Genomic DNA, 22,806 nt, shown 5'->3' with positions numbered 1-22,806 from the left:
TGCTACGCCTCCCTCCCCCTGTGCACTGCTGTCCTCGCTCTGCATATCCTCCTGCCAGGTTGGGTTAGTTACTGGATCATCCACCACGTCGTCTTCCTCTTCCGTACCCTGCTCCTCCTCCTGACTTCCTGACAATTGTGTCTCATCATCGCCCACTACTTGTTGAGACACGTTGCCAACTTCGTGAGAACGTGGCTGCTCAAATATTTGGGCATCTGTACATACAATCTCGTCATGGCCCACTTCAACAGGAGCTGGCGAGAGGCCAGAATGTGCGAATGGAAACGTGAACAGCTCTTCTGAGTGTCCAAGTGTGGGATCAGTAATGTCCGTGGACGTGTACTCAGCCTGGTGGTAGGAAGGAGGATCAGGTTCTGAAATGTGCGGTGCAGTATCACGGCTACTGACACTTGACCGTGTGGAAGACAGAGTGTTTGTGGTGGTGCCAATCTGACTGGAAGCATTATCCGCTATCCAACTAACAACCTGTTGACATTGGTCTTGGTTCAAGAGCGGTGTACTGCTGCGGTCCCCAAGAATTTGGGACAGGACGTGCGAGCGAGTAGATGTGGCCCTTTGTTGTGGCGAAATTAGAGCTTGCCCACGACCTCGGCCTCTGCCTGCACCACCATCACGTCCACTTCCTTGTTCGTTGCCAACGCCTTTGCGCATTTTGCAATCCTGTGCTGATGTGTATTCACTAGACTTGTGCGTTATATCCAAGTTTGTGCAAAACGCACACAAGTGCACCTGAACGCTGCCACCGACAGGCACACACGTGCGGTTTTTAAATGCAAGCACGGACGCACTAAGAACCTAACAGGTCTCTATCCAGGGACAATGTGGAGCCTCCCAATTTTTGGCTGCCCTGCCAAAGGGCTATACTACAATAGACCCACTTCCTTACAATGGGCACTTCAGGTTTACAGGCCCTCATGCACGTCTCTATCCAGGGACAATGTAGAGCCTCCCAATTTTTGGCTGTCCTGCCAAAGGGCTATACTACAATAGACCCACTTCATTACAATGGGCACTTCAGGTTTACAGGCCCTCATGCACTTCTCTATCCAGGGACAATGTGGAGCCTCCCAATTTTTGGCTGCCCTGCCAAAGGGCTATACTACAATAGACCCACTTCCTTACAATGGGCACTTCAGGTTTACAGGCCCTCATGCACTTCTCTATCCAGGGACAATGTGGAGCCTCCCAATTTTTGGCTGTCCTGCCAAAGGGCTATACTACAATAGACCCACTTTCTTACAATGGGCACTTCAGGTTTACAGGCCCTCATGCACTTCTCTATCCAGGGACAATGTGGAGCCTCCCAATTTTTGGCTGTCCTGCCAAAGGGCTATACTACAATAGACCCACTTTCTTACAATGGGCACTTCTGGTTTACAGGCCCTCATGCACTTCTCTATCCAGGGACAATGTGGAGCCTCCCAATTTTTGGCTGCCCTGCCAAAGGGCTATACTACAAAAGACCCACTTCCTGACAATGGACACTTCAAGTTTACAGGCCATCATGCACGTCTCTATCCAGGGACAATGTAGAGCCTCCCAATTTTTGGCTGCCCTGCCAAAGGGCTATACTACAATAGACCCACTTCCTTACAATGGGCACTTCAAGTTTACAGGCCATCATGCACGTCTCTATCCAGGGACAATGTAGAGCCTCCCAATTTTTGGCTGCCCTGCCAAAGGGCTATACTACAAAAGACCCACTTCCTTACAATGGGCACTTCAGGTTTACAGGCCCTCATGCACGTCTGTATGCAGGGGCATTGGTGAACCTCACAATTTTGGACTGCCCTGGCAAAGGAAAATACTACAAAGACTCACTTCCTCAAAATGGGCACATTAGACTCAGAGGCCTTCATGTACGTCTCTTCTCAGGGACATTGGAGTGCCACACAATGTTTTCACGTAAAATCTTTCATGTAATCTCCAAAAGTAACATACACCAGCTCTAACTCACTATTGGGTATGTGCCCTTAACATTTCCGCCATGAAAATTCATTTTGGTGTCATTTTTGAAGGTTTTCTGGTGAGTCCGTAAAAATGGCGTAAAACGCGGACAAAATTGTTCACAGCTGTGACTTTTGAGTGATAAATGCTTCAAGGGGTCTTCCCCATGCTGTTGCCATGTTATTTGAGCACTCTTCTGAGACTTTTGTGACATTTTTAGGGTTTCTACATGCTGCCGGGGGTCATTTCAGAAAAATACTCGGGTCTCCCATAGGATAACATTGGGCTCGGTGCTCGGGCCGAGTACACGAGTATCTTGGGATGCTCGGCCCGAGCCTCGAGCACCCGAGCTTTTTAGTACTCGCTCATCACTAATAATGAAGTGTCCATGCAGCTAAAAAAGATAAAGATACTGCAGGACACTTCATTATATACAGCGGGCACCCCATAATCATACTCCCCAGATGCCGAGCAGAGGCCCTGCAGTGATCCACACATCAGATCTCACACACACACACGATCATATCTCACACACAAACCAGTTCTCACACACAAACATCCGATTTCACACGCAAACAGCGGATCGCACACACAATCAGATTGCACACACAAACATCGACTCACACGCAAACATCAAATCAAATACACAAACATTGGATCGCACACACATCGGATCGCATACACACTCACCACATCCAGCGACACCGCTCTCTTCTCGCCAGCAGAATCCTGAGAGGCAGTGTGGTGGAGTGCAAGGACCTGCAGAAGAGGACCTGCGGCCGGACACGTGACTTCCTCCCATTATTCCCTGCGGCCGGTTGCGCTGGATGTGATGTGATGTGTGCGCATGTGAGATCGGCTGTGTGTGTGTGCGATCGGCTGTGTGTGTGTGATCGGCTGTGTGTGTGCGATCTGCTGTGTGTGCGATCGGCTGTGTGTGCGATCGACTGTGTGTGTGTGCGATCGACCGTGTTTGTGTGTGATCGGCTGTGTGTGCGATCGGCTGTGTGTGTGCGATCTGCTCTGTGTGTGCGATCTGCTGTGTGTGTGATCGGCTGTGTGTGTGTGCGATCAGCTCTGTGTGTGCGATCTGCTGTCTGTGCGATCGGCTGTGTGTGTGATCTGCTGTGTGTGTGTGTCAGCCAGCAGCAGGGGAGGACAGCGTGCAACACCCTCCGGAGATCACAGGAGGACCTGGGTGCCATGCAGACGTCCGGGTCTGGTAAGTATGAGTCTCCTGGGAAGTGGGGGGGTCTGCTTTTTTGGGGGGTAAACTTATCCCCCAACCGTGTTTCTTCAAAAATAAGACCTCCTCCAAAAATAAGCCCTAGCGCTTTTTTTGGGGGGGGCATACAAAATATAAGACAGTGTCCTATTTTTGAAAAAACACGGTACTATCACAATAACAGTAAGTAAGTAAGAGGGAAGAAAGCTGAAGGATGCAAACAGTAGATACAGGAATGTGAACATGCATTACTGATTAGAAAAAAAACATGACAAATTTTTGGAAAAAAATGAGATACTTAGCAGATAAAAATGGCCAATTATGTTTGAGCCCAGTTACCATGTCACGGTGTACCTCTCAATTGGGTCCTAACCTAGTGAATGCCTCCATGATGTGGACATATACCAGGATGGGCCCATGATGTGGACATAAACCAGGATGGACCCCATGATTTCAATGTACACCCCTGATCATTTCCCCTAAAAACAGCACTACAAATGCCCACATGTTCAGTGTGCTATTGCCCAGCCCTATTCACTTCAGTGGAGCTAATTACAATGCAATAATTACATTGATTAAAGGGAATCTGTCACAAGGTCTTTGCTACTCCATCTGAGAGTAGGGACAGAGACCCTGTTTCCAGCAATGTGTCACTTACTGAGCTGTTTGACTAGTTCTCTTTATGCTGAGCCTTTCTAACCCGCCCACACTACTGATTGGCAGCTTTCTGCCTATGCACAATGCTCACAGAAAACTGTCAATCAGTGTTGGGGGCGGGGTTGGACTAACTGGTACCAGGTTTACTAGTCCTCTAATGATAATCTCCTGCTGATAAAACTGTGATTCCTCATGCCTTCTATCTACCTCAATGACACAACTGATAAATAAGGTTCCTATATAGATGTGGATATTAACCCTGGAGGTATACAGTATATTACATTGCATGGTATATAGAAGTGTTATGTATACTGATGTCTGTGGAATTATAATAAGCAATCCCCCACTTTGGTTTTACACTTATTTTCCAATATTTATGCAAGAAAACTGCATCTAAATATGAACCTGGCAATGGAAGTCTCCTACACCTGATATTTTAGGGTGTTAACTGGAGTCTGAAAGAACATTGGCCAGTAGAAGAATTATCAGTTTTATCATTGTATGTGCTGGGCATAATTATGTACATAAACCCCTCCTCTGCTTCACAAATTCCTCAAGTCAAAAATGTTCTGCGGACTCCTCTAGTATCTGCATGTACATTTCATCACTTACCACTAAGTAGTTGTAAGATGAGCCAAAAAGCGAAAAACATTTATATAGCCACATCATCTTTCCAGGGCTTAATACATGTGAAGAAGTTTTATAAGTTTTATTTAATTGTCCATTTTGATAAGTTTACAATGTTTCTCTACTCAATGACAATTTAGAGGACATGTGTTACTTGTCATAAATATGTATTTATTTTTACCTGGTATAAATGCCGCTGTTCTCCTGAATCCGACGTTGTTTTTCTTTTGTTCCTGCGCCTCTCCGTTCCTGAGATATGACCCTCTTTTCCCTGTATTTAAATCTAGTCTTGTGGGCGTGTCCCCCGCTATTCTCAGTGGGCGTATTTTTAAGACCACACCCAGTTTGGTAAATAGACCAATCATATGTACAGGAAAGAAGGGGCCGTATCTCAGGAATGGAGTGGCATAGCAACAAAGGAAAAACAATGCCAGATTCAGGAGAACAGGGGCATTCACAGAAGGTGTATATATATATATATATATATATATATATATATAGTATATATTTATATATATATATTTATTATTCTTTTTAATTTATTTATTTTATGTACGTGTCTCCAAACGTGGTATCGTCCTCCTACATAAAACTGTACACATTAAAATACTGATTTTGTACTATGTGCCATCAGTAAATTACAGGGGTAGGTATACTGACATGCTATACAGGAAGTGTTCAGTGCATTGTATACTATAGAGACTTATGAAAAGGGAATGATAAATCTGTAATGGGGGCTAGATATCATATATGTGTGCACTTAAAGGGATTGTCCACCTCTGGGACTTTTGTTTTTACTTTAATGCATACTTTTGAAGCTAAAAATATTTTTTTATAATTGTGTTTTATTAATAATTTTGCCCCATTTGGCTTTAACAGGCACTTTGTTTTCCTACACATTGAACTTTGATGCAGCCTGTGATCAAAAATCACCTGAGGTGAGCTAAAAAATAAAAAAAGGACAGTTAAAAGAGTCACAAACTCTCCATTTGGACCATCAGAATGAGCTCACTGACAGATTTTCTATCTCTAGCAGTTCTAAAGACAATGTGTGATCCGCTGGATTATTCTATTGATATGGCACTCTTCTGATGGGACACTCTTCTGATGGGACACTCTTCTGATGGGGCACTCTCTGATGGGACACTCTTCTGAGGGACACTCTCTGATGGGACACTCTTCTGGTGGGACACTCTTCTGATGGGACACTCTTCTGATGGGATACTCTTCTGATGGGGCACTCTTCTGGTGGGACACTCTTCTGATGGGACACTCTTCTGATGGGACACTCTTCTGATGGGGCTCTCTTCTGGTGGGACACTCTCTGATGGGACACTCTTCTGATGGGGCACTCTTCTGATGGGGCACTCTTCTGATGGGGCACTCTTCTGGTGGGGCACTCTTCTGACTGGGAACTCATCTAATGGGGCACTCTTCTGACAGGGTACTTTTCTGATGGGACACTTTTCTATAGGGGACATTCTTCTAATGGGGCACTCTTCTCCCGTTGCACCCTTCTGAAGGGGCACTCTTCTAACAGGGTACTCTTCTGATGAGACACTTTTCTATAAGGGGCATTCCTCTGATGGGGCACTCTTCTCACTAGGCACCCTTCTGAAGGGGAACTCTTCTCATGGGGCACTCTTCCGATGGGACACTCTTCTGAAGGGGCACTCTTCTGAAGGGGCACTCTTATGATAGGGCTCTTCTGACGAGGCACTTTTCCATCAGGACACTCCTCTGACGGGACACTCTTCTGACTGGGCACTCTTCTGACAGGGCACTGATCTGCTGGGACACTCTTCCATCAGAGAACTGCTCTGATGGGTCACTCTTCCTACAGTGCACTCTACTGATGGGACATTCTTCTGATGGTGCATTCTTCCATTAGGGCACTCTTCTAATGAGGCACTCTTCATACACAGCACTCTTCTGAAGGTGCATTCATCTGATGGGACACTCTTCCTACGAAGCACCCTTCTGATGGGGCACTCTTCTGACAGGGCACTTTTCTGAAAGAACACTCTTTTGATGGGACACCCTACTGATGGGACACTCTTTTAATGGTGCACTCTTCCTTTACTGGGTCACTTTCATCTGTAAATATGTCTTGATGAGAGCAACCCCCTAATTTAGCTACATTTTGGAAATATTAGGAGGCATTATTTAACCACATAACCAATGAGTGGAACCTGCTGATGACTTGATCAATGGGGAAATATAAGTATCAGAAACTCTGGTTGCCTTTGATCATTCTAGAAGGGCATGGTATCATCCCCTATCTAATATCCCACATGAAATCATCTCTACCTCTTGGAAGCGCAACATCTACTTTCAAATTTCTCAATTCGTCTTCCGAGTCTACAAAGAAATAATTGAATATTTCCATGGCTTCTTTACAAACAGTCTGTACCTCCTTAATTTTCTTAAGTGATACCACAGTCCTCCAATCTCGAGCCATCTTCAGAGCGTTCCTTGGGTTAATAATGAAGGCTTTCCTCTTCTTTTGTGCTGGGCCATGAGTCATATTATAAATCCAAGGCTCTAGATATTTGGGCATTTTAAGATTAGCGAATGAATATAGCTCTCTGGCCATTTTGAGGGGTTCTCTGACTAGATCTTCATACCTAAGGAACTTGTATCTGTCTTGAGACAATGGCAGTACAGCAAATTTGCTTGTCTTGTATATTTTAACTTGACTTTCACAGATTTTTTGTAATATTTTCAAGTCATTATTTCGCGAATTCTCCTTTTTGAGTACAATTCCATTGTCAAAGTCTAGATCACGATGTACCTGTTCCCGAGATATGGCAATGGCTCGAGGATCACGCACAACATGTAGGATTTTTAGGTTAATGGATGGATCATTTAAAAGAGAATAAAGTACGGATAAATCGAATATCCGATATTCTTGGAGAACAATATGACTATAAGTAATGCAGGTGTCTTCAACTTTTTGAAACGGCCATTGGCCGCACATTTTCTTACAAGATGTTTCGTCCACAATGTCTGTACGGGAGAATGAAGTACACGCAGGAGGAGAACAGAGAGCCCTGCTTGACTCCCAATGAAACAGGTCTGACAGCTTCTCTTGGTTTTCTATATAAGCATCAAAGACGGACATGTCACACTTAAGGACTGATCGAATCAGGTCCCTTACTGACATATGAAGACTTTCTGCGTTGTTTTGATACATGGTTTTCCATACGTGCCAAGACGGCTCTTTCAAATAAAAGACATCTGGGTGTTGGCTGAAGAACTGACCCACCAGAGATGATCCAGACCTCCAGGTGGAGAGAATGATGAGATGATCCTTTGGCCTTTCGTCTGACCTTTTGGCAGTTAAATTGGTCCTCAGATACATGAGAAAGTGGTGCATTGTTTGGAGGACAATCAATATGACGATTGAACAAACAATCATTATGATCATTCTCATTGGTTTTGATCTTTTCTTCCTGTAGAAAAAAAAATAATATTGATATATGATACAAATACATGTAGTTTGGTCAATCCAGTTTCCATACCATCCTGCATCACCTTGTTAAAGGTGTTGCCCACTACTTGGACAATCCCTTCTCAATCACTATGTTTCCCCCAAGTAAAATAATAACGCCTATACTCACCTCCGGTGCGAGTGCCGTCCTAGCGGTGTCGGTACTGGCTCTCCCGGGAATTACGTGACATTGTTATGTCATGTGATCCATGCGACTAATTAGTCTTGACTTCACTGTCCACTCTTTTGGACAAATTGGGAGGAAATTAGACCTGCGGCTGCTCTCTCACTTCCTTTGGATATCTGATTTGTTTGAAGGAAGGGACGGTAAAGTCAACGCTGATTGGCTGCATGGATCATATGACATAACAATGTCACGTGATCCACAGGAAAGCCAGTGCCGACACCACTAGAACGGCAAGGGCAGCAGACGTGAGTATAGGTGTCATTATTTTACTTGTGAGAAACATGGCAGATTGAACACAGAAGCCCTTGGCAGATCATGTACTCCAGTGTGTTGAAATATCAGAAGGTATAGCCGCCAGCCAAACGTCTGAATGACCATCATTCATCTGACAGCTATCTAAAGTGTATGGGGGGCTTAAGACCCCATACCCCATAAAACTTGTTCCCTTAGTTAAAAAAGTATTACAGTTGGGAGAAGTTATCCCTTACCCAAGAATTTATCACCTAACCCTGAAGTTTTTAAGTACCCTAGAAGTTATCACCTATTGAATAAGTTATCGCCTACCCTAGAAGTTCTCACCTACGTAAAACGTTATCACCTACCCTAGAAGATATCACCTACCCAAGTAGTTATCATCTACTCAAGAAGTTATCACTTACCCAAGAAGATATCACCTACTCCAGAAGTTATCACCTACCCAAGAAGTTATCACTTAACTTAAAAGTTATCAAGTTATCGCCTACCTATGAAGTTATCAGTTACCCCTTATGTTATCACCTACCCAAGAAGTTATCACCTACCCTAGAAGTTATCACCTACCCTAGAAGTTATTACCTCACCAAGAAGTTATCACCTACCCTAGAAGTTATCACCTACCGAAGAAGTTATCATCTACCCTAGAAGTTATCACCTAACCAAGAAGTTATCACCTACCCAAGAAGTTATCACCTACCCTAGAAGTTATAACCTACCCAAGAAGTTATCACCTACCCTAGAAGTTATTACCTACCCAAGAAGTTATCACCTACCATAGAAGTTATAACCTACCCAAGAAGTTATCACCTACCCTAGAAGTTATCACCTACTCAAGAAGTTATCACCTACCCAAGAAATTATCACCTACCCTAGAAGTTATAACCTACCCAAGAAGTTATCACCTACCCTAGAAGTTATTACCTTCCCAAGAAGTTATCACCTACCGAAGAAGTTATCATCTACCCTAGAAGTTATCACCTACCCAAGAAGTTATCACCTACCCTAGAAGTTATCACCTACCCTAGAAGTTATTACCTTCCCAAGAAGTTATCACCTACCCTAGAAGTTATCACCTACCGAAGAAGTTATCACATACCGAAGAAGTTATCATCTACCCTAGAAGTTATCACCTACCCAAGAAGTTATCACCTACCCAAGAAGTTATCACCTACCCTAGAAGTTATAACCTACCCAAGAAGTTATCACCTACCCTAGAAGTTATTACCTACCCAAGAAGTTATCACCTACCGTAGAAGTTATAACCTACCCAAGAAGTTATCACCTACCCAAGAAATTATCACCTACCCAAGAAATTATCACCTACCCATAGGATATCTTCTAGATCAGTGAGGATCTGACTGGTGGACCAAAACCGGCAGAACGGGGCACTTTTATCCTTATTAGAATAGAGCATCCATGCCCATTATTAAATGCTGCCCCATCCATTGATTTTCTATGGGGCTCCAATCCCTTAGAGAAAGAATAAAGCGAAATTTAAACCTATGTGCTACTGTTCCCAAGGCCGCCATCAGGGCATTACTGTCCTTACTGATATATGGGGCCCGGTGACGAAGGGGGACCAGGGTACTTACTTCTATTTAGTAATCCCCGGGCTGGACCCCTGTCACAGCCGCAGCCTGCAGAAAATATGGCTGCAGCAAAGGTGGCAAGCCATGTCGCTTTGGCCCCTTTAACCCTAGAACGCATACCTGGGGACTCGCAGGCCTGCTATATTACTTGTTTTCTATTGTAGATTTGGTTGCGTGTTCTAGGGTTAACTAACTGCGCCCTACGTATGCAAATTAGCCATGTGGTGGCAGTGGGGCGGAACAGTATGCATCACAGCGTGCAGCAGCTTGATGAGGTCACGTTTTGTTTTTGCATTAGAGACAGAATGGAGACATATTTTGGGGACATATATACCAAGAGTGGGACATATATACCAGGAGAGGCCCAGGATGGGGACATATATACCAGGAGGACATATAAACCAGGATGGGGACAAATAAACCAGGATGGGGACATATACAGTATATATATATATATATATATATATATTTATATACACGGTGTATCTATATATATATAATTGCCTTATTCTGTCTGTCTGTCTTGCTCCAAAATTGTGTCCTTACGGTGACAAACAGCGGATTGGCCGCTCGCCTCGCCTCGGCTCCGCCCCCCGCATGGATTGGCCGTTCGCCTCGCCTCGGCTCCGCCCCCCGCACGGATTGGCCGCTTGCCCAGGCTCCTCCTCCCACACGGATTGGCCTCTCGCCCTGGCACCCTGCACGCATTAGCAACTCGGCTACGCCCGCCCCCCTCACGCATTGCACGCTCGCTCAGGCCCTGCCCCCTGCACGCATTCCCCGAAATGACACGGAGACCCGACTCCCAGGTGAGTGCTGTACCCCCGGGAGCCCACATCAGCATACGCCGCCAACCCAGCCGACACATACTCTCGCATTGCTGGGGTTGACGGCGTACGCTGGTGTGGGCTCCCGTGCGAGCGGGGGGCGGGGTACGCTGGTAACCATGTAATATTGTCTAGCATGGTTACCAGCGTACACCAGCTCCCAGGTGAGCGCATCAAGGTCCTGCAGTGGCGGAACACACACACACACATAAGAACACACACACACATCAGATCACACTCACTCTCACACACACCTCACACACACATCAGATCGCATCCACACACTCACAACACCCCGTGATATCGCTTGCTTCTCGGCGGCGATCCTGTGCGTGCAGTGACCTTCCAGGACCTGCCGGAGGATCACATGGCCGGAAGCATGTGGTATCTCCGGATGTTGTGATTGTGTGAGCACGTATGTGCGATATCGTCAGTGTGTGTGTGCGTGTATGCGATCGGGTGTGTGCGTGTATGCGATCGGGTGTGTGCGTGTCGGTAGAAAGCAGAGGAGCACGGCGTGCAGCACAGCTGCTGTGACCGCCCACCGGAGGGCACAGGCAGAAGTGGGGTGTGAGTGTATGCGATCAGATGTGTGCGTGTATACTGTCTGATGTGTGACTGTGGAGCACGATGGGGGGTGCACAGCATGGGGGATGGAGCACGATGGGGGGTGCACAGCATGGGGGATGGAGCACGATGGGGAGTGCGCAGCATGGGGGATGGAGCACGATGGGGTGGTGCGCAGCATGGGGGATGGAGCACGATGGAGAGTGCGCAGCATGGGGGATGGAGCACGATGGGGAGTGCGCAGCATAACGGATGGAGCACGATGGGGAATGCGCAGCATGGGGGATGGAGCACGATGGGGAGTGCGCAGCATGGGGGATGGAGCACGATGGGGAATGCGCAGCATGGGGGCTGGAGCACGTTTGGGAGTGCGCAGCATGGGGGATGGAGCACGTTTGGGAGTGCGCAGCATGGGGGATGGAGCACGATGGGGAATGCGCAGCATGGGGGATGGAGCACGATGGGGAGTGCGCAGCATGGGGGAAGGAGCACAATGGGGAGTGCAAAGCATGGGGATGGTGCAAGTTTGGGAGTGCGCAGCATGGGTGATGGAGCACGATGGGGAGTGCGTAGCATGGGGGATGGAGCACAATGGGGAGTGTGCAGCATGGGGGATGGAGCACAATGGGGGGTGCGCAGCATGGGGGATGGAGCACGATGGGGGGTGCACAGCATGGGGGATGGAGCACGATGGGGGGTGCGCAGCATCGGGGATGGAGCACGATGGGGGGTGCGCAGCATAGGGGATGGAGCACGATGGGGAGTGTGCAGCATGGGTGATGGAGCATGATGGGGAATGCGCAGAATGGGGGATGGAGCACGATGGGGAGTGCGCAGCATGGGGGCTGGAGCACGTTTGGGAGTGCGCAGCATGGGGGATGGAGCACGTTTGGGAGTGCGCAGCATGGGGGATGGAGCACGATGGGGAATGCGCAGCATGGGGGATGGAGCACGATGGGGAGTGTGCAGCATGGGGGAAGGAGCACAATGGGGAGTGCGCAGCATGGGGATGGTGCAAGTTTGGGAGTGCGCAGCATGGGTGATGGAGCACGATGGGGAGTGCGTAGCATGGGGGATGGAGCACAATGGGGAGTGTGCAGCATGGGGGATGGAGCACAATGGGGGGTGCGCAGCATGGGGGATAGAGCACGATGGGGGGTGCACAGCATGGGGGATGGAGCACGATGGGGGGTGCGCAGCATCGGGGATGGAGCACGATGGGGGGTGCGCAGCATGGGGGATGGAGCACGATGGGGGGTGCACACCTCCCCCCAATACACACACACACACCGCCACACACGCACTGCACAAAACACCACACACACCGCCACACACGCACTGCACAAAACACCACACACACACTGGGAACCACAAACACCGCCCTACACAGACACCCACACACACAGACAACGCCGCACACACACAACACCCAACACACAAACACCGCGGCACACACAAATATACGCACATGCCGCACAACACACACATTGCACAAAACATACCTCCCACCAAAACACACACACACCCCACACCCACACAAACTGCGCAACACACACACACACAACGCTACAGACACACAGCGCTCCACAAACAACGCAACACACAACGCAACACAGAAACAACACCGCTCTCACCCCCTGCCACACCCAGACAACACCCAGAACATGTACAGCGCCCTACACAAACACTTGGCAACTACACACAACAACATCTATATATATAACAAAAATTATACATTAACTACACAATACGTAAATTCTAGAATACCCGATGCGTAGAATCGGGCCACCTTCTAGTATATATATATATATATATATATATATATATATATATGTATATATATATATTGTGAGACTGTGACCGGGGTTATCTATGACGGCCGGTATGTCTCGCCCCGGTTGTGCTCACTCCATGATAGAAAGTAAATCCACTATAGGGTTAATGCTGTTTCCCTACAGGCTGAAGGAAGGGTTAAATAGAATCAGGAACAAGGGCAGGTGTGCCGGGTGTGGGGGAGTGAACAGAACTCCCTGAGCTCTCTGCTGGAGAGGCACATGTATTTTGTTATGGACTTTTGTTTGGACATTAAAACCGTGTGCTGTGAACCTTAATGCCTGGATCCCGTGTCTTCTGCTGCGCAGCCGACCGTGCTACCTCACATATGGTGGAGAATCGGCGGGCATGACAGCCGGTCAGGTGTAGCATCCATCCCTGGTGACCCGGTAGCACATGTCCTGGATTCGAGCGGCTATACTACAGCCCAAACCCAGCGACGCCATGGAAGACATACTAAGGCTGCAGCAACAGACTAATGCACAGCTACAAGAGGCTAATGCACAGCAACAACAGGCTAATGCACAGCAGCAACAGGCTAATGCACAGCAGCAACAGACCAATGCACACCTGCTCCGGGCGTTGGAACGTCAGCAGCAATCCTTGCAAGTGCAGGAAAAAAAACTCCAAGAAAAGATGGATCAGGCCAATGCACGTCAGCAGCAAGCCTTGCAATTGCAGGAAAAAAGGCACCAAGAACAGATGGTTCTCCTGGCCAAGTCGATCCGTGCCGGACCGGCAGCAACAACCCCGGGACCGGGTGACGACGGCAGCGTCCGGAAAGCGGTGAGACAAGCGTTGCAAAAGATGACCCCGGGTGATGATGTGGAAGCGTTCCTGGCGGTGTTTGAGCGGGTGGCCGAGCGGGAAAAGCTGCCGACCCCGCAGTGGGCTGAGGTATTGTCGCCCTATCTGACGGGGGAACCCCAAAAAGCGTACTTGGACCTCTGTACCGAGGACGCCATTGACTATGTGACCCTGAAAGCCGAAATACTGGCTCGGTTGGGGGTGAATACCTATGTACGGGCTCAGCGGGTAAATCAGTGGTTCTTTGAGGAAGCCAAACCCGTACGCTCCCAGGCCTATGACTTGTTGCATCTTGTAAAAAAGTGGTTGCAGCCTGACACTCTGAGCCCGGCGCAAATGGTGGAAAGGGTAGTAGTGGATCGTTTTGTGCGCACTTTACCCGTCACTGTTCAATGGTGGGTCGGACAGGGTGACCCGAGTACCCTGGACCAATTAGTGTCCCTGGTAGAGCGGCATGTGGCTACGCAGGACTTGATACGGGACACTGAGACTTTGCGTACCGCCCGTCGGTCCGGCCCCTCCAAGCCTAGGGCCAAGGACCCACCGCTGACAACGGTGCAGGAGTCCCCTACCGTCCCGTCTGAGGCCGCGGCCGCCATTCCTGAGGTCCGGAAGGTTCTGTACCCTAAACGACAACCCGTCAAGGGGGTTTCCGTCCCCATTAGATGTTGGCGGTGCCAGCGGGTGGGACATATGGAAGCCCAGTGTCCACTCACCACGGAGCCCATGGATTGTGGGGTTACCCGGCGGGGTTCAATGTATGCTCAGGTGGTGTGTACCGCTGACCTGGTCTCCCCAGAGACGGAGCCCCACTTGTGCCAAATACAGGTGAATGGATGTCCGGTTACAGGATTGTTGGATTCCGGAAGCTTAGTGACCCTTGTGCGATCCACCTTGAGGGCTAAAGTAAAGGCCACAGGACGCACCGTGGGGGTGGTTTGCATACATGGGGACCGCCGCGACTATCCCACGGGGATTGTCACCATCACAGCACCTTGCGGTCAGGTGCAACATGAGGTGGGACTTCTTAACACTCTTCCTTATGACGTGATCCTAGGAAGGGATCTGCCTTATTTTTGGAATTTATGGAGGGGACCCCCTAAGTCCCCTCAGATATTGGTCGGTCCGGGACCTGAGCCCTACAATCCTGAATCCGGGACACCTGCCGTAGGGGTCACCATGATAGGGACAGAGTGTGAACCCGATAGGTCGCCCCTAGAGGTATTGGCAGGAGAGGCTGAGACGGTCGAGCCCATCCCGGAGTTGGAGGCGTCCCCGGATACGTTTGGGACAGCCCAACTCCAGGACCCTACGTTAATACATGCCCGGAGTCGGGTGACAGTAGTTGACGGGGTGGCACAGCTGCCCGGTGCCCAGGTAAGGTACCCCCATTTCGCTCTTAAGCAGGATTTACTCTACCGGGTAGATGAAATACGGGGCGTGGGGGTAGAACAGTTGGTGGTGCCCCAGCCGCATCGCCGGCGGGTCCTCGACTTGGCTCATAAACACCTGATGAGTGGCCACCTAGGGGTCAAGAAAACGCAGGAGCGAATATTGCAAAGGTTCTATTGGCCCGGGGTCTTTGGGGAGGTAAAACGGTTCTGCGAAACCTGCCCGGAGTGTCAGCTTACCGCACCCCTGACCCATTTTCGCAGTCCGTTGGTACCGTTACCCATTATAGAAGTCCCTTTTGAACGGATATGGATGGATCTGGTGGGGCCCCTCGTAAAGTCCGCTCGAGGGCACCAACACATCCTAGTGATCGTTGACTATGCCACCCGGTATCCCGAGGCGATACCTCTCAGACATACTGCGGCAAAGCTTATAGCTCGGGAGTTGTTTGCTGTGTTCTGCCGGGTGGGGTTGCCCAAGGAGATCCTTACGGATCAGGGGACCCCATTCATGTCTAAAGTGACCAAAGAGCTATGCCGGCTACTCCAGATCAAGCAGTTGCATACGTCTGTGTATCATCCTCAAACGGACGGTTTAGTCGAGCGTTTCAATAAAACCCTGAAAACCATGCTAAGAAGGGTGATTTCAAAAGACGGGAAAGACTGGGATATGATGCTTCCCTATTTGATGTTTGCCATACGAGAGGTGCCACAGGCATCCACGGGGTTTTCGCCTTTTGAATTGTTATACGGGCGACATCCCCGGGGATTGTTGGACCTGGCAAAGGAAACATGGGAGCAAGAGCCCACCCCCCATAAAAGTGTGATTGAACACATTTTAGGAATGCAGAACCGCATAAGCGCGGTCATGCCAATTGTGAAGGAGCATTTACAGGAGGCTCAGGCCGCGCAAAGCGGCCGCTACAATAGACAATCCACCGTGCGGACCTTTAAACCCGGGGATTGGGTGTTGGTATTAATCCCCACGGCGGAGAGTAAATTCCTGGCTCAGTGGCAAGGCCCCTACGAGATAAAGGAAAGAGTCGGGGTGGTTAATTATAAAGTATTGCAGCCCGGTAGGCGGAAACCTGAACAAATATACCATGTCAACCTATTAAAACCTTGGCAGGAACGGGAAAGCCTGATGGCTGTTTTTTCCCCACCTCCCTCCTCTTCGGGTCGTTCACATCCGGCTCCAGCGACCTCCGGAGAGGACGAACCGGAAGTAAGGATTGGAGAAGCCCTCACCAAGCAACAGAAGCGAGAGGCCAGACGGTTGGTTCAGCAGAACCCCGATGTCTTCTCCGAGCTGCCCGGTAGGACCAGTCTGATACGACATGACATTGTCACCGAGCCCCACCTGAAGGTACGCCTGAAGTCATACCGGGTACCGGAGGCTCGACGACAAGCCATATCGGAGGAAGTAAAGACAATGTTACGCCTGGGGGTCATCGAAAAATCCCGGAGTGAATGGGCTAGTCCGATTGTCCTAATACCAAAACCCGATGGCTCCTTAAGGTTCTGCAATGACTTTAGGAGATTGAACGAAATATCCAAGTTCGATCTCTACCCCATGCCCCGGGTGGATGAGCTGATTGATAGGCTGGGACAGGCGCGATATTTTACCACGCTCGACCTGACCAAGGGGTACTGGAAGGTGCCACTAACGGAGTCCGCCAAGGAGAAAACCGCTTTTGTTACGCCGGAGGGTCTCTTCCACTGTGTTGTCTTGCCTTTTGGGTTACATGGCGCTCCGGCCACGTTCCAGAGGTTGATGGACTTAGTGCTGGAACCCCACCAGGCGTATGCATCAGCGTACCTGGATGACATCATTATTTACAGCTCCGATTGGCAGACTCACTTGGAACAGGTACAAGCGGTGGTGGACGCGCTTCGAACAGCCGGATTGACAGCCAATCCCAAGAAATGTGCATTGGGACTCACGGAAGCCCGCTACTTGGGCTACGTGATAGGCCAAGGAGTGATTAAGCCCCAAATTAACAAGGTTGAGGCGATCCAGAAGTGGCCTAGACCCCTGACCACGAAGCAGGTTAGTGCCTTCCTGGGTATCGTGGGGTACTACAGGAGGTTTGTAAAGGATTTTGCGGGACTATCAGCCCCCTTGACGGACCTTCTCAAAGGCAAGAAGTCCGTCATGGTGCGCTGGACTCCGCAAGCCGAGGACTCCTTCCGGGCCCTGAAGGAGGTCCTGTGCGGACAGCCCGTTCTGGTCAACCCTGATTTCCGGAAGGAGTTCATAGTACAGACTGACGCCTCGGAGGTCGGCCTGGGGGCAGTGCTGTCTCAGGTGGTTCAGGGGGAGGAACACCCAGTCACCTTCTTAAGTAGGAAGCTCACCCCTCCCGAGCGGAATTATAGCGTAGTGGAGAAGGAGTGCCTGGCGATCAAGTGGGCCTTGGAGTCCCTACGCTATTACCTGCTGGGACGGCAGTTTCGCTTGGTGATGGATCACTCTCCACTGGTCTGGATGAGGTCCGCCAAGGAACGGAATGCCCGGGTTACCCGGTGGTTCCTTTCTCTGCAGAACTTCCGGTTTACGGTTGAACACCGGGCCGGTGGGTTGCAGGTCAACGCCGATGCCTTGTTCCGCGGCCCGTGTTTGATGGCTGGAGTTCAACCCCGCACGCTTGAACTGAGGGGGGGGGGTATGTGAGACTGTGACCGGGGTTATCTATGACGGCCGGTATGTCTCGCCCCGGTTGTGCTCACTCCATGATAGAAAGTAAATCCACTATAGGGTTAATGCTGTTTCCCTACAGGCTGAAGGAAGGGTTAAATAGAATCAGGAACAAGGGCAGGTGTGCCGGGTGTGGGGGAGTGAACAGAACTCCCTGAGCTCTCTGCTGGAGAGGCACATGTATTTTGTTATGGACTTTTGTTTGGACATTAAAACCGTGTGCTGTGAACCTTAATGCCTGGATCCCGTGTCTTCTGCTGCGCAGCCGACCGTGCTACCTCACAATATATATATATATATATATACAGTGCCTACAAGTAGTATTCAACCCCCTGCAGATTTAGCAGGTTTACACATTCGGAATTAACTTGGCATTGTGACATTTGGACGGTAGATCAGCCTGGAAGTGTGAAATGCACTGCAGGAAAAAAGAATGTTATTTCTTTTTTTTTTTTTTTTTTAAATTGTGAAAAGTTTATTCAGAGGGTCATTTATTATTCAACCCCTCAAACCACAAGAATTCTGTTTGGTTCCCCTAAAGTATTAAGAAGTATTTCAGGCACAAAGAACAATGAGCTTCCCATGTTTGGATTAATTATCTCTTTTTCCAGCCTTTTCTGACTAATTAAGACCCTCCCCAAACTTGTGAACAGCACTCATACTTGGTCAACATGGGAAAGACAAAGGAGCATTACAAGGCCATCAGAGACAAGATCGTGGAGGGTCACAAGCCTGGCAAGGGGTACAAAACCCTTTCCAAGGAGTTGGGCCTACCTGTCTCCACTGTTGGGAGCATCATCCGGAAGTGGAAGGCTTATGGAACTAATGTTAGCCTTCCACGGCCTGAACAGCCTTTGATAGTTTCCACCCGTGCCGAGGCCAGGCTTGTCCGAAGAGTCAAGGCTAACCCAAGGACAACAAGGAAGGAGCTCCGGGTAGATCTCATGGCAGTGGGGACATTGGTTTCAGTCAATACCATAAGTAATGTACTCCACCGCAATGGTCTCTGTTCCAGACGAGCCCGTAAGGTACCTTTACTTTCAAAGCGTCATGTCAAGGCTCGTCTACAGTTTGCTCATGATCACTTGGAGGACTCTGAGACAGACTGGTTCAAGGCTCTCTGGTCTGATGAGACCAAGATCGAGATCTTTGGTGCCAACCACACACGTGACGTTTGGAGACTGGATGGCACTGCATACGACCCCAAGAATACCATCCCTACAGTCAAGCATGGTGGTGGCAGCATCATGCTGTGGGGCTGTTTCTCAGCCAAGGGGCCTGGCCATCTGGTCCGCATCCTTGGGAAGATGGATAGCACGGCCTACCTGGAGATTTTGGCCAAGAACCTCCGCTCCTCCATCAAGGATCTTAAGATGGGTCGTCATTTCATCTTCCAACAAGACAACGGACCCAAAGCACACAGCCAAGAAAACCAAGGCCTGGTTGAAGAGGGAAAAAATCAAGGTGTTGCAGTGGCCTAGTCAGTCTCCTGACCTTAACCCAATTGAAAACTTGTGGAAGGAGCTCAAGATTAAAGTCCACATGAGACACCCAAAGAACCTAGATAACTTGGAGAAGATCTGCATGGAGGAGTGGGCCAAGATAACTCCAGAGACCTGTGCCGGCCTGATCAGGTCTTATAAAAGACGATTATTAGCTGTAATTGCAAACAAGGGTTATTCCACAAAATATTAAACCTAGGGGTTGAATAATAATTGACCCACACTTTTATGTTGAAAATTTATTAAAATTTAACTGAGCAACATAACTTGTTGGTTTGTAAGATTTATGCATCTGTTAATAAATCCTGCTCTTGTTTGAAGTTTGCAGGCTCTAACTTATTTGCATCTTATCAAACCTGCTAAATCTGCAGGGGGTTGAATACTACTTGTAGGCACTGTATATATATATATATATATATATATATATATATACACACACACACACACACACACACACACAGCCAGTGCCCCATTCTGGAGATCAGTGTGGGACCCAGTGCTCAACCCCACTGATCTACAAGTCATTATCACATATCCAATCTCTACATGACACTTCTTCCCTCCAGAATTCCCTTTAAATATTACAAGCCCTATTCATATATTGATAATACAATTGTTGAATAAATGACGCTTTCTATTACCTGGACCGGTGAAGTTGAGGATAGATCTTGTTGAACATGTTACACCGAGAGATGAGACGCGACTGTGAGGTCTGAAATGCAAAATAGGAAAACAAAGATGAACAAAGTCACAATGGTTTCCTGAAAAACAGGGTTTTCTGGAATTTATCAATGTACCTGCTCGCAGGATGTCCATAGGCAATAAACCAGCGCAGGGCAGGTAGAGTTATGTTACATGTACACGTAGGTTGAAACTGTCATTGCAGACAATCCACAACGTTATAAAGTAGCAACTGAGAACATTAGATTTTATAAGTCTCATCAATGTGTTGTGAAAATCCATACCATTTTAATTTTTGTAGTATGGAGGCCATTACTGATATCAACAATGCACAAAGCAAATCTGTGGCATAATGTAACACATGAAGATTTTGACATTGATTCACCTTGAGCAGGTGAATCTCGGCTCTGCAGCTCCATATTCTCCAGCCTTTGGATCTGCAGCTCCATATTCTTCAGCCCTTGGATCTGCGGCTCCATATTCTCCAGCCTTTGGATCTGCGGCTCCATATTCTCCAGCCTTTGGATCTGTGGCTCCATATTCTCCAGCCTTTGGATCTGCAGCTCCATATTCTCCAGCCTTTGGATCTGCAGCTCCATATTCTTCAGCCCTTGGATCTGCAGCTCCATATTCTCCAGCCTTTGGATCTGCTGCTCCATATTCTCCAGCCTTTGGATCTGCTGCTCCATATTCTCCAGCCTTTAGATCTGTGGCTCCATATTCTCCAGCCTTTGGATCTGCAGCTCCATATTCTCCAGCCTTTGGATCTGCAGCTCCATATTCTCCAGCCTTTGGATCTGTGGCTCCATATTCTCCAGCCTTTGGATCTGCAGCTCCATATTCTCCAGCCTTTGGATCTGCAGCTCCATATTCTTCAGCCCTTGGATCTGCAGCTCCATATTCTCCAGCCTTTGGATCTGCTGCTCCATATTCTCCAGCCTTTGGATCTGCTGCTCCATATTCTCCAGCCTTTAGATCTGTGGCTCCATATTCTCCAGCCTTTGGATCTGCAGCTCTATATTCTCCAGCCTTTGGATCTGCAGCTCCATATTCTCCAGCCTTTGGATCTGTGGCTCCATATTCTCCAGCCTTTGCATCTGCAGCTCCATATTCTCCAGCCTTTGGATCTGTGGCTCCATATTCTCCAGCCTTTGGATCTGCAGCTCCATATTCTCCAGCCTTTGGATCTGTGGCTCCATATTCTCCAGCCTTTGGATCTGCAGCTCCATATTCTCCAGCCTTTGGATCTGTGGCTCCATATTCTCCAGCCTTTGGATCTGCAGCTCCATATTCTCCAGCCTTTGGATCTGCAGCTCCATATTCTCCAGCCTTTGGATCTGCAGCTCCATATTCTTTAGCCCTTGGATCTGCGGCTCCATATTCTCCAGCCTTTGGATCTGCGGCTCCATATTCTCCAGCCTTTGGATCTGTGGCTCCATATTCTCCAGCCTTTGGATCTGCAGCTCCATATTCTCCAGCCTTTGGATCTGCGGCTCCATATTCTCCAGCCTTTGGATCTGCGGCTCCATATTCTCCAGCCTTTGGATCTGCAGCTCCATATTCTCCAGCCTTTGGATCTGCTGCTCCATATTCTCCAGCCTTTGGATCTGCTGCTCCATATTCTCCAGCCTTTAGATCTGCTGCTCCATATTCTCCAGCCTTTGGATCTGCGGCTCCATATTCTCCAGCCTTTGGATCTGCAGCTCCATATTCTCCAGCCTTTGGATCTGCAGCTCCATATTCTCCAGCCTTTGGATCTGCGGCTCCATATTCTCCAGCCTTTGGATCTGCGGCTCCATATTCTCCAGCCTTTGGATCTGCGGCTCCATATTCTCCAGCCTTTGGATCTGCGGCTCCATATTCCCCAGCCTTTGGATCTGCGGCTCCATATTCTTCAGCCCTTGGATCTGCGGCTCCATATTCTCCAGCCTTTGGATCTGCAGCTCCATATTCTCCAGCCTTTGGATCTGCAGCTCCATATTCTCCAGCCTTTAGATCTGCAGCTCCATATTCTCCAGCCTTTGGATCTGCGGCTCCATATTCTCCAGCCTTTGGATCTGCGGCTCCATATTCCCCAGCCTTTGGATCTGCGGCTCCATATTCTTCAGCCCTTGGATCTGCGGCTCCATATTCTCCAGCCTTTGGATCTGCGGCTCCATATTTTCCAGCCCTCGGATCTACGGCTCCATATTCTCCAGCCTTTGGATCTGCGGCTCCATATTCTCCAGCCCTCAGATCTACGGCTCCATATTCTCCGGCACTCGGATCTGCAGCTCCATATTCTGCGGCCTTCAGATCTGCGTCTCCATGTTCTCCAGCCCTCAGATCTGTGCCTCCATATTCTCCAGCACTCGGATCTGCAGCTCCATATTCTCCAGCCTTTAGATCTGCAGCTCCATATTCTCCGGTCTTTGGATCTGTGCCTCCAAATTTTCCAGCACTCGGATCTGCAGCTCCATATGCTCTGGCCTTCAGATCTGCGTCTCCATATTTTCTGCT

At 48.8% G+C, this 22,806-nt stretch overlaps 1 protein-coding gene across 1 annotated transcript; it reads right to left on the bottom strand.

Moving 5' to 3' along the window:
- Positions 1-5,036: 5,036 nt before the first annotated feature.
- LOC142255348 (carbohydrate sulfotransferase 5-like) lies at positions 5,037-20,334 on the bottom strand. Its single transcript, XM_075326905.1, has 2 exons — positions 20,268-20,334; positions 5,037-7,932 (listed from the first exon to the last, which is right to left on the bottom strand). Exons 1-2 carry the CDS (start codon positions 20,303-20,305, stop codon positions 6,756-6,758), a joined length of 1,215 nt encoding a protein of 404 aa, XP_075183020.1. The 5' UTR covers positions 20,306-20,334; the 3' UTR covers positions 5,037-6,755.
- Positions 20,335-22,806: the final 2,472 nt, after the last annotated feature.

This window comes from Anomaloglossus baeobatrachus, chromosome 10, assembly GCF_048569485.1.
Source record: "Anomaloglossus baeobatrachus isolate aAnoBae1 chromosome 10, aAnoBae1.hap1, whole genome shotgun sequence".
Taxonomy (NCBI): domain Eukaryota; kingdom Metazoa; phylum Chordata; class Amphibia; order Anura; family Aromobatidae; genus Anomaloglossus; species Anomaloglossus baeobatrachus.
The sequence above is the reverse complement of the archived record's forward strand: the minus strand, read 5'-3'. Positions and strand labels throughout refer to the sequence as shown.